General features: G+C 47.0%; 1 protein-coding gene across 1 annotated transcript; it reads right to left on the minus strand.

Moving 5' to 3' along the window:
- Positions 1-6,647: 6,647 nt before the first annotated feature.
- Positions 6,648-9,979, minus strand: CHP2 (calcineurin-like EF-hand protein 2). The gene is made up of 7 exons (XM_006867195.1): positions 9,913-9,979; positions 9,187-9,259; positions 8,993-9,073; positions 8,768-8,895; positions 8,065-8,126; positions 6,889-7,011; positions 6,648-6,701 (listed from the first exon to the last, which is right to left on the minus strand). Exons 1-7 carry the CDS (start codon positions 9,977-9,979, stop codon positions 6,648-6,650), a joined length of 588 nt encoding a protein of 195 aa, XP_006867257.1.
- Between the last annotated feature and the right edge of the window lie 1,797 nt (positions 9,980-11,776).

Consider the following 11,776-nt stretch of genomic DNA (forward strand, 5'->3'; position numbering starts at 1 on the left):
ATTATGGGTGGAAAAGTCCTATGAAGTAATATGGTAAAATAGAAGGATAAAAGAACTTGCATCAGTATTGTTAAACCACTCAACAGCTCAAGAACTGCCTAATGCCAGAGGCATCTTGGGGGTGGTGGTTGTGGTTCTGACTCGTAGCAACCCTATATAGGGTTTCTGAAGCTGTAAATCTTCACAAGAGCAGAAAGCCTTATCTTTCTCCCATGGAGCAACTGGTAGATGAGAACTGCTGACCTTGCAGCGAGCAGTCCAGTTCGTCCATAATCCACTACACTACCAGGCATCCTGCCATGTGAAATAATGAATTGTCTTCATTGTTTAAGCCACTGTTGTTAGTAAACCAGATGACAGAACAGAATTTCCCAGTAGGGTTTTCTTGGCTGTAATTGTCACAGGGAGACCTGGTTGGTGCTATGGGTTAATGCGCTAGACTGTAAAGTCAGTTTGAACTGCAAGGTTGGTGGTTCAAGCTCACCAGTCACTCCTTGGAAACCCTCTACAGGGTCGCTATAGGTCAGAACCGACTCGATGGGACGTCACAACAACAACAACAACTCTTCACAGGAACAAGTCACTAGGTCTTTTCTCCCCTGGAACCAACCAATGGTGGATTTGAACCACTAACCTTTCTGTTAGCAGCTAAGGCTTAACTGTTGAGCCATGAGAGTTCCTATTTAAGCCACCGCTAGTTGGGAATTGTGGTATTTGTAGCCAAAAGCAAACTAATCAGTATATAGTTAAGTATTGATTTTACCTGCCCACCTTTTTCTGGTAACAGCATTCTAATTTTCTTTTAAGGAATCAACACACGCATTGTATTTGATTCAAGTGGGATTAACTGCAATCCCCAGTGTTTGGGATGAGCATGTGACTCGAGCCTCACCAAGAAGATTGTTAGATCCACCTGGTGACAGGCCAATAAGATTGTTCTGGAAGTTTGACCAAACCACTGAGAAAGACAACTTAGTTTTCCTTGGGATTGCTGCCTAAGAATGAAACCAACAGAGAGAAAAGCAAACTTGAGAGGTGAAGAAACTAATTTCTGAAGACATCATTAAGCCTTTGGACTCGCCTTTGCCTGGTCTACCTTTGGACCCTTTTTTTTTCTCAGTTATATGAACCAATAAATTGCTGTTCTTTCATAAACCAGTCGGCAACTGACTGATAGAGGCCTGGAGTCCACGCGGCCTCAGCTGACTTGAAACAGGGTTGTAGGGGGATTAGAAGGGTAAGGAGAAGGACAAAATATAGCAACACCACAAGCAGATGCTATTTTCTGTCTCCTCCACAGATAATGAAGCTAAAATGCTGAAGGGTGAAGTGACCCAAGGTTGTATAGCACGTAAATGGGGAGCCCAGACTCAAACTCAGTGAATCTCAAGTTATTTCTATTAAACCACAATGATTCTGAGGGTTGGTCTATACCAGGAAACACGTCTGTAGATTGCCTCTTAAACATCAAGGAGGGTTTTATTCATGTGGGCCGGGTTGGGCTGAGGACATCTAGCGTCTCCTTGTATTAGAGAGTCAAGTTCAGAATCCTTAACCATTTTCCTGATCAGTTAGGAAGAGGCAGTTGATCACCTTAAGTAGGTTTGTCTAGTCTCATTACCTACATTCATTTACTTGCGTCTATTTCCTGGGCTTCCTACAAACAGTCTTCTTGGCAAAGAAATGGGCTTCCTCTGAAATTCCCATCTCCTCTTCAAGACATGAGGGAGTTCTGGTAGCGTAGTAGTTACGAATCGGGCTGCGAACCTTAAGGTCAGCGATTTGAAACTACCAGCCGCTCCACGGGAGAAAAATGTGGCTTTCTACTCCCATAAGGATTTACACCCTCGGAAACCCTGTACAGGGTCGCTATGGGTCGGAACCGACTCGAAGGCACTTAACAACAACAACAACAACTTCAAGACATGCGAGAGTTCTTTCTTTCAATACAAGGTTAGCTAAGATCCTTCCAGTAGCCCTGGTGGAACATGCTGGAACCACCACCCTAGAGCTCACTCCACACTTTCCTGGGAACCAAACCAAGTTACTCTCTGGTCAAGTCCAACCCAAGGTGACCGTGTGTGTCAGAGCAGAACTGTGGTCCTTAGGCTTTTCAGTGGCTGATTTTTTTCAAAGTAGGTTACTAAGCCTTTCTTTTGAGTCAACTCTGGTTGAACTTGAACCTCCAACTTCTCAATTAGCAACCAAGTGCATCAACCATTGTGGTTCCGTAAATTACTTCAAACAGCCCTTCTAGTCTTCGTAACTTCCACCAGTGACTGATGGGACTATGTTCATGAGATGCTTGTGGCTCACCAAGGGGACTGAATCACTTATTAATAATGTAAATATGGTGCACGGTGCCCTTGTAGGGGTTACTGTGGTTGTTGAGTGCCATTGAATGGGTTCCAATTCATAGCGACCCTGTATATGGTTTTCAAGGTTGTACATCTTTGCAGAAACAGAAAGCCTCATCTTTCTCCAATGGAGTGGCTGGTGGGCTTGAGTCACCCACCCTGTGGTTCGCAGTCCAGTGCTTATCCCTACAGAGGTACCATGCTCCACTTGTAAGGGTTGTTGTTGTTGTTGTTAAGTGCCTTCAAGTCATTTCTGACTCATAGAAACCCTATATAGGGCTTCCAAGGACCATACCAATGATATCTATAAAGGAATTGGTCAGTTTTGCCATCCCACTAGGCTTCAAAAGTAGCTCTGGTACTACACTGTCTGGGCAGAGAGAGGCCTGCCTACGGGCATGGCTGAGAGGCTGTCCTGACTGGAAGACATTTCCTGACACATACATGTTTACTTCCCTAATCAACCCTATAACTGTGAGTGTGGTGTCTGAGTTCTGTGTGGTCATTACAACGAATTATTGAACCCAGCTGAGTAAGGAAGGCTGTGGGTGGGATGGTTGGTGCCTTACCCTCCCCCCGAGCCAGTGGTTCCCAAAGTGTGGGAAACATACCACTTGTGTACACAAGATGATTTTTGGTAGTTACACACGGCTCTAAGTAACACTGAATCACACAATGAAAAATGGTTCCCATTTCAATTTTTTTCCATCCTTCAGACGATAAAAAAAAAAAAAAAAACCAGTCTGTTGGGGCCAGATATGTCTTTTCTGTCTCGGTAACGCTTACTAATCTCCTTTTTTGACCTTTTGCTTGTTTGTTTCTTGTTGTGAATGCACTGTATTTATATAGTCGTTTTAATTATGGCAATTGATGCTGGATTTTAATTTGTTACAGTGAGGTCCAATTTCCTTTTCAGACTCAAATATATCATTTTAAATGACTCATCTAAAGACAAATAACAAGCAAATAGTGGTACAGGTCATGAGTACTGTGTGGCAACAACATTGAAGACATTCAACATTGAAGACATTGAAATTTGGCACCTGCTGCTCACAGTATAGCCCCCCCTTCCCGGACCCCCAGTGTAATGAGGCTGCCCTCTGGAACGACAGAGCTTCATTTCTGGCCACAGATTCACAGTTGCCTTTGTTAGTGCTGACACCAGAAGGGTGAGGGTCAGGCAGATTGCCCTCCCACCATCAGAACAGCAAGTGAAGTCTTGTGGACACTCCCAAGGCCTTCTGGTACAGGGACACTGGGCTCTGACATGTTCCCAGAGCAGGTCACAGGGGTCATGCTGTGTGTTCTATGGATGAGGGAGAACCATCTTTCTCCTAAAGAGCAGTTGGTGGGTTCAAACTGCTGACCTTTTGATTAACAGCCAAGTGTTTAGCCACTGCACATGACAGCTTCTTTCTCTTCACTATAAAAAAACCAGAACCCAAAGAGTCAATTCCGACTCATAAACAGACCTCTCTCTATAGGGTTTCTAAGATCGTAAATAACTCTGGTAGTATAGTGGTTACAAGTTGGGCTGCTAACTTCAAGGTCAGGAGTTTGAAAATACCAGCCATTCCATGGGAGAAAGATGAGGCTTTCTGATCCCATAAAGATTTACAGCCTTGGAAATCCTGTACAGGGTCGCTGTGGGTCGGAAATGAGCACACCACCACCGCCACCAAGATCGTAAATAGTTCTCTCTTAGAGCGGCCGGTGGGCTTGAACCACTAACCTTGCAGCTAGCATTCCAATACCTAATCCACAGTGCCATCAAGTCTCTTCTATTTACTATGTTGTTAAGTGTTGTCAAGTCCGTTCTGACTCATAGCAACGCTGTATAGAGTTTCTAAGAAGCAACTAGTGGGTTTGAACCACCAATCTTGCTGTTCAAACCAACCTTGTAATCCAGTGCTTAGCCTACAGCGCCACTATTATTAGATGCCATAAAGTCAGTTCCAACTCATAGCAACCCTGTATAGGCTTCCTGAGGAGCCACCTGTGAAACCGTGTGGTTCAAACTGACTTTGCAGTCCAGCACATTAGCCCATAGCCCCACACCATGACTCCACCGCAGCCCAGCACATTAATTAGCCCACAGCGCCACACCGACTCCACAGTGCCACTATAGAGAAACTCAATTTCCTTATGTACAAATTTTCCCTCACAGTGCCTGGAAAAATGGTCACTCAATGGTTTGCATTTTCTCCCACCCCCGCTTCCCCCAGCATGCACACACACTTGAATCTGGAGCCAAAACCCCTCAATCAGAAAGTCCTTGTTCAGGTGACAGTCTTCTGACAAAACAACAAAATCCCCTAAGGCACCGGTAGGCAATGTCCAGCCCAAGGGCCGTAAAAGGCCCTCCCCAAATCTTTTGGTCTGGCCCTGCCAAGGCAACCACAGTTCCAACCATCACATTTTTGCATTATTGTTGTTGTTAAGTGCCATGGAGTCAGTTCTGACCCATAGCAACCCTGTATAGGGTTTTCAAGGAACAACTGGTGGGTTTGAACCACCGACCTTGCAGTTCAAACTGACCTTGCCTTCCAGTACATTATCCTGCAGTGCCACACCAGGACTCTACTTGTTAAGTTCCGTCAAGTCAGTTCCAACTCATAGCAACCCTGTATAAGGTTTCCAGGAGCAGCAGGTAAGCTTTAACTGCTGAGCTTGTGACTCAAGCCAACTTTGCAGGACTCTTAGGGGTGAGTTGATTAAATGTTTGACCACATATAGCAGGTCAATTTTCAAGTTGATAATTTTGTATGGCCTGCAAAATGATGTTATAAATTTTGGCAGAAAAAAGGTTCCCCACCCTTGCCTAAGGAATTAAGGATCCCCTTTTTACCACATTCTGCAATGAGATTCACCTGTAAGAATTGTTGTTAAGTGCCGACAAGTCGGTTCCCACGCATAGCAACCCTTAACAGGGTTTCTGTGGCTGTAAATCTTTACAGGAGCAGAAAGCCTCATCTTTCTCCCGTGGAGCAGCTTGTAGTTTCGAACTGCTGACCTTGCAGTTCACAGCCTGATTCGTAACCACTACGCTACCAGAGCTCCTGTGAGAATTAAACTATTGTAAAAGCAAAACACAAATGCTAAAATGAGGCTTATACACCACCCCACACACTTCCATGTTCCTAGACCATAGTTTTTATATGCTTTCAAATCCCCGAAAATCAGAATGAAGTCCCTCAGTGGCACAAATGCTTAAGTAATTGACTGCTAACAGATAGGTAAGGTTCGAGTCCACCCAGTGGTGGTTCAGAAGAAAGTCCTGATGATCTCATTCCAAAAAAAGTCAGCCATTGAAAACCCCTATGGAAAACAGTTCTTCTCTGACACACCCACACCTGGGGTCACCGTGAGTCAGAGTCAATTCACAGCAACTGGTGGATTCCATAGCAAAGAGGTTATGGAAAAGTTTGAAGAACTTCACACTCCAAGAAGATATGTATTGTTTAGTATTTTGACATCACCTCTTCCTACACCCGACCCTAGGCACACTAGCATGTCCATAGGTTCCATGGAAACCAATGTACCAGGTCAGGCTGCAAGGGTCTGTAATTTGGACACTGAACATTCATGGACATCTTTGATTTTGTCTGACCAGTCTTATCTCTCCTACTTCTGATAAGAACACCTCATTTACTTTTAAGCAACCACCATTTCCCCCATCCTGAGTCCTCCAAAGTTATTTCCTGGCTCTAGAAGTGAGCATGTGACACAGGTCTGACCAATTGGAGCATTCTATTCTGTGTGAGGTAAGGATAGGACCTTAGGCCACTGACACTCACACTTAAATCTTTGCTCGGAATTATTGGAAAACAAAATCCACTGAGTTTCTGGGCTACTAGAATGGAAGTCTGGAGCTGCTGGTGGCTTTAGTTTACCATAAAGGAAAGGAAAGAGTCCTCCTGAGAATGAAACCAACACGAAAGAAAGCCAAGTAGAGAGACAGACAATAACTAAATTCTGATCACATCATTTGGACCCTTGCTTCCAGCTGTGCCTGAAAACATACTTCCAGACTTTTTTCATTACATGAGCCCATAAAATCCATTTATTATGTCACTTTAAATTGGGTTTTCTTGTACCCAAAAGATTGCTGGCTGGTTCACAGATCTGAGATCAAATGGACTAGACTTCCAGCTTTCTCACCTTGGCCCTAAACAAAGGTCAATCTTAGAAGAAAGAATATACTTTATTGAGGTCCTGCCTCAAATGGGAGCTGAGGATGAATTCCAAGAAGAAGCTGGTTAGCACGAGTTTGCCAAAAGCACAAAGGGGTCATTTCAGGATGCGGATGCTCATCTTTTGTTCAATGTTCATCTTCTCCAAGGACTGAGGAGACAAGGGTGGTAGTCAAGAGGCCTGAATCCCAATCCTCTATGTTTCCAACCTCCTTTCCCAGGGACCTACCCACCATTCCCGGGAACTCCTTTCTGTCCTCCTTTGAGCTTCCTTTCCCACATCCTTCAGCCCTAGGGTCTCTTGATCTCAACTGCTCAGGCCCTAAGGGTATTCTGACCTTTACGAACTCCAAGAAGGAAACAGCACCATCACCATCTTCATCGGCCTCCTGCACCGTTCGGTCGGTAATGTTCTCCAACTGCTCATCCGTCACCTGTACACCAACCATCAGCCGGAGAACCTGGGAGGGAAGATGAGAAGCAGCCATGCAGAGAAAGCACAAAGGCTCCTCCCACCACCCCCAAATCCTGGTCCATCTCACTCCAAAAGGTGCCACCAATTCCATAATCCACCCCTCATCCATTTTCACTTCTGTCCAATCATTTCCCTCACTGACTCTCCATCAATTTCTTACTGTCCTACACTCAACCTCAATCTGCCCAAACTCTTAGCCAACCTCAGCCTTATACCCTAACCTCCATGTATTTTTCACTCCATCCTACAAGTATTCCCAATTCCATACCCTATTTCTCATCCCAAAATTGATTGCAGAGTTTCTCAACCTCAACACTATTGATATATGGTCAGATAACTCTGTGTTGGATGAGGCTGGCCTGTGTGTTGTGGGATGTTTAACAGCATTCCTGACTTCTACCCACTAGATTTCACTACTGTAGCACCACTCCCAATTTCTTATAACCAAAAATGTCTCCAGAAGCAGCTGGGGACTCTGGACTCAAGGAGGGAGAGGGACTATGTGCTAGCGGGCCGGGGGGGTGGGGGGGAGTGGGAAGGACAACTGGCTTGCAGGGTATACCCTTTGGTTGTTTAAATGGTTATATATTCCTGACTGCTTCAATGCACATCCAAAAAAACAAAAAACAAAAACAGAGGGAATGCAAGCAAACGCTGTTGAATGATGATGCATGTAGGGGATTGTAACCATTACAATGAAACAAAATACGATAGGATGAATGTAAAGCTGCTGTTCTCCCATGTAAACTATCACTCAATTCACAGCAAAAACTTACAAAAAGAAATGTCTCCAAATATTATTGGCAAATGTCACTCAGTGGGTAAAATCACCACTGATCTCTTCCCAACCTCATAACCAACTGTCCCTTCCATCTTCTAGCTAGTCCACAATTAACCTACCATCCCCCTTAGCCACGCAATACACTAATCATGTGCAACCTCCATCCACCAATCGTCACACCTCATCTCTCTACACCCACTGCAGCCAACCATCCCACCCTTCACATCTTCACATCTCTTACCCTTGTGTATTTCCCACCTGTAACATTTCATGCCAGGAAATCTTTCCATCTCTATCCTGGTCATAGAGCTGAAAGGCAACTGGGAAGAGAATGGAGCAGGGAGGGAGTAGGGAGGTCATCAGTAGGCTACAAAAGGTGCGGGGAGTTTCCTGAGCCTCTCACTGGTCTAGATAAATCTGGCGCCTCTTACAGCTGCCATGTTTAAATGGGACATGATGCACAATCCCCATTCAGCCAAATGCACTCTTACGTACACTGTGGGAGCCCTAGTGTAACAGTGATTAAGTGCTCAGCTGCTAATGGGAAGAGCTGATTTTAACTCTCTATAAGAGAAAGAAACATAAGCAGGTAGCTGCCCTAAAGATTGATGGTGGTGGTTTGCCATGGAGTCGATTCTGACTCATAGTGACCCTGCATAGGGTTTTTGAAGTTGTAAAATCTTTACGGGAACAGAAAGCCTCATCTTTCTCCTGTGGAACAGCTGGTAGTTTCGAACAGCTGACCTTGAGGTTAGCAGCCCGACTGGTAACCACTATGCTACCAGAGCTCCTTTCCATAAAGATTACAGCCTGGGAAATCCTATGGAACACTGCCATTATTTTCTATAGGGTTGCTACGAGTTCACAACTGGTATGTACAATGTGAAACTCTTCTGCAAGCTCCAAACTGTACATGAATTTGACCTCTGACTAGCCCTTAGGTGGAAAGACAGAAACTCACAGCGAAGTTTGTTCATTCTGCTGTTGAGGGGTTCTGGTTCCTTGGGGTCCCGAACTCCTGTGTATTCATCTACAGGTCGAAAGTGAGCCAGGACTCTGACAAAGCCTGGGAAATCCACACTGTAACTCCTGGTGGGTGGGTGGAGTCCAGCAGTAGTCATCTTGATATTTTTTTGGTATCCATCCCTTAGGCGTCCCCACCTCCCCACCCAACCGTGAGGCTCACCCATTAGGAAAGAAACTTTCTATAATGCGGTCTCCCAAAGGGTTCACTGCCAGGGCCCCAATCTGCTGGAGATCCGTGCGGCTGTATAATCAAAGGTCAAAGAGGGTAGATGGAGCAAGATGGAAGATGGAGATCAAGGCAGGAGATGGGGACAAGGAGACAAGTGGGCATTTATAAAGTCAGCTTCCCCTCACCATAAGTAGCCCTTCTGGTTCTTGTCCAGTGCCTGGAAGCGGTGGTAGAGGCGGACCAGGCTGGCTTGTGAGACTGAGGGAGAGAATGTGGGTGGGTCACTCCATGGAGTTTCAGGGTGTGGGTCACTCCATGGAGTTTCAGGGTGCCGCTGGACCAGAGCGCATGGGGAGTGCTCCAAAAATCCACTCTGGATAGCCCCCGGAAATGGACTGAGAGTAGAAAGGACCTGCTGGAAGGGACACTCAACCGGGGCCCAGGGTAGAAGCCGTGAGGGCTGCAAGGGGCGTGAAGAGACCCAGTGAAGGGCCGGAATTCGAGACCCCGGAAGGCTAACTGGGTCCCAGAGCTCTCCTCCCGGGAAACCAAAGCGCCAAAGTCAACCCTCTCCATCCACTGCCCAGTCCTGCCTCTAGTCTCAACCGGAGCTGAAGACCACCTGCGGGCTAGGATGAATCCGTTCCACACCTGGAGAGCACCTGTCCTCAAATGTGGACGCTGGCGAGCCTAGGTCAACGTAACGCTGAAATCCTAGACGCTTAGATCTCCAAGCTCTGGTGTCCCTGACCCCGAGCTTCTTGTGGGTTCTGGGTTCACCCAGCCCTTAACCCATCTCCCTCCAGCGGGAGGCTCCTACGCTGGAGTCCCTGCAATGAGCCTGCTCGGATCCCCAGCCTCCGAGTCCCTCCCCAGCCAGCAGGGACGCCTGCTCCGGGCGCCCCACTCACAGCCGGTCTCCCGGCGGATGCTGTCCAGGTCGGGAATGCTCGCGGCGTGGGAGCTGCAGGAGCCCATGGCAGTGCCGGTCCGGGAGGCCAAGGCAACTGAGCAGGTCCCAGGCGTTCTCTCCTCCCGCCTCGGAGGCGCGGCCGCCCTAGTGGCCCCAGAGCTGAAGGCCACGGGCCTGGCGGGAAGCCAGACTCTGGAACCCCGGCGTGCCTGGCCTCCCACTCACTATCGGAGCGGAGAGAAAACAAGGCTCAGGGTGACAGGGTCAGAGGGGCGAGTGCAAACAGCGGGCTGTTTCAGCCCGACGATCCCGAGGACGGCGCCAGGAAAGTCTGGGCGTGGCCCAGGTCCACCTCCCTCCTCTCGCTGGGGGCTACATTCTCAGGCTCCCGGAGAGAGCGGGACAGGGGAGGAGGAAGTGGACATCCGACCCGCCTCCTCTTTCCCCACCCTTGTTCCCCACCCCTAACCCGGGTCTCTGTCCAGGAGTGAGTGCGCAAACGTTCTCTGTACTAAGGCTAGTAGACCCCAACCTTCTTCGCCTTTTGGAGAGACTTCCAAATCCTGCCGGGGATAGTTGGGGATGCCTACATCCTGGTGGTTCCAGCCTGGAGGGACCCAGAGGGAGAGGCACCAATGGGTAGGGGCTGTGAGGTCAGAATGGGGACTGCGTTATGGAAGGAACACCAGTTTGAAAGACTTGTATTGGAATCCCAGCTAGGCTTCTAACTTGGGGCAAGTCACTTACTCTTAATATAACTTGATTCTCTCTTCTCTGTTTGGCTCACATTATTTCTTGTTGAGTATTGAGTCAGCAATTTAAAAATCACAAGATTTTACACAAAAATCCAGATTTCGGGTTTTTCCAGAAATCAGGAGTTCTGACACTATGTTCGCCACCCTGCCTTCCACTATGAGGAAGCAGCTGCCACATTTAATGAGAAATGCTGGGCTATCTTCCGTGCCCACAGTCCCCAGCCAGCAGAACCACTCCCTTACAGGCCACTGGGCCTCTGGTGGAGACTCCAGGCAAAGAATGATAAACCTAACCAGCCTTCAGGAACCGTTGGCATCCACAGCCTGAGAGGGTTACAGCCATTCCAGTAATTCAGCTAAAAAAAATTAAAATGACAGCGGTAAGTAGAGTTTAACTTATCTAGCCTTACCAGGTATTTTATGGGTATGCCTGTTACCCAACATGTTCCATCTAATAGTCCGGGGAGGAAGGAGTTCTTACACCACCTTCCAATGAGGAAACTGTCTCAGAGAAGGGAAGTAACTTGCCCAAGGCCAGACGCTGGTAAGCAGAGCTGGATTCCTGATAAACTGCCTCCTTTCCACTTTTCTGTGAACGCTGCCAAGGGGGCAGGTTCTGAACTGCTGTACAGCATGCTCTGTCACCACCAAAGGGACAAAAACAACAACAACAATAACAGAAAAACTTACTGTGTGTTATGCATAATGCCCAGGTAAGCCTACAGTACATAAAATACAAGGGGGCTTCGAAAGTTCATGGAAAAATGGAATGAAAAGTTAATGAAATTTTTCCACAAGGCTTTTGAAGTCACCTTATAGATATACAGTGTGTCTGTGGTATTATAATCCATGGGAGAAGGGCAGCTGGGAGAATACAGTGTGTGGGGGAAAAGGCTAAGGAGTACTAGCAGTGTAAATGATTAAACGCTCAGCTGTTAACCAAAAGGTTGGCACTGTGAACCCACCCAGTGGCTCCGTGGCACAAAGCTCTGGCAATCTGCTCCCATAAAGATTACAGTCAACTAATTGTGACTGTCGCAACTGGAAAGGTAGAAGTTTTGTAACAAAAACAGGGGAATAGTTAATCTTACAGTGCAGAAACAGAGG

The sequence above is a fragment of the Chrysochloris asiatica genome, unplaced genomic scaffold (genome assembly GCF_000296735.1).
Source record: "Chrysochloris asiatica unplaced genomic scaffold, ChrAsi1.0 scaffold00102, whole genome shotgun sequence".
Taxonomy (NCBI): domain Eukaryota; kingdom Metazoa; phylum Chordata; class Mammalia; order Afrosoricida; family Chrysochloridae; genus Chrysochloris; species Chrysochloris asiatica.

What these genes read in the sequence shown, in the direction of transcription:
- CHP2 (XM_006867195.1), bottom strand. Translation starts at nt 9,979, where the DNA reads ATGGGCTCCTGCAGCTCCCACGCCGCGAGCATTCCCGACCTGGACAGC. An exon ending in CATCCGCCGGGAGACCGGCT is followed by an intron (nt 9,260 to 9,912) that starts GTGAGTGGGGCG and finishes TCTCTCCCTCAG; the next exon opens with TCTCACAAGCCAGCCTGGTC. An exon ending in CCTTCTTGGAGTTCGTAAAG is followed by an intron (nt 6,702 to 6,888) that starts GTCAGAATACCC and finishes TTGTCTCCTCAG; the next exon opens with TCCTTGGAGAAGATGAACAT.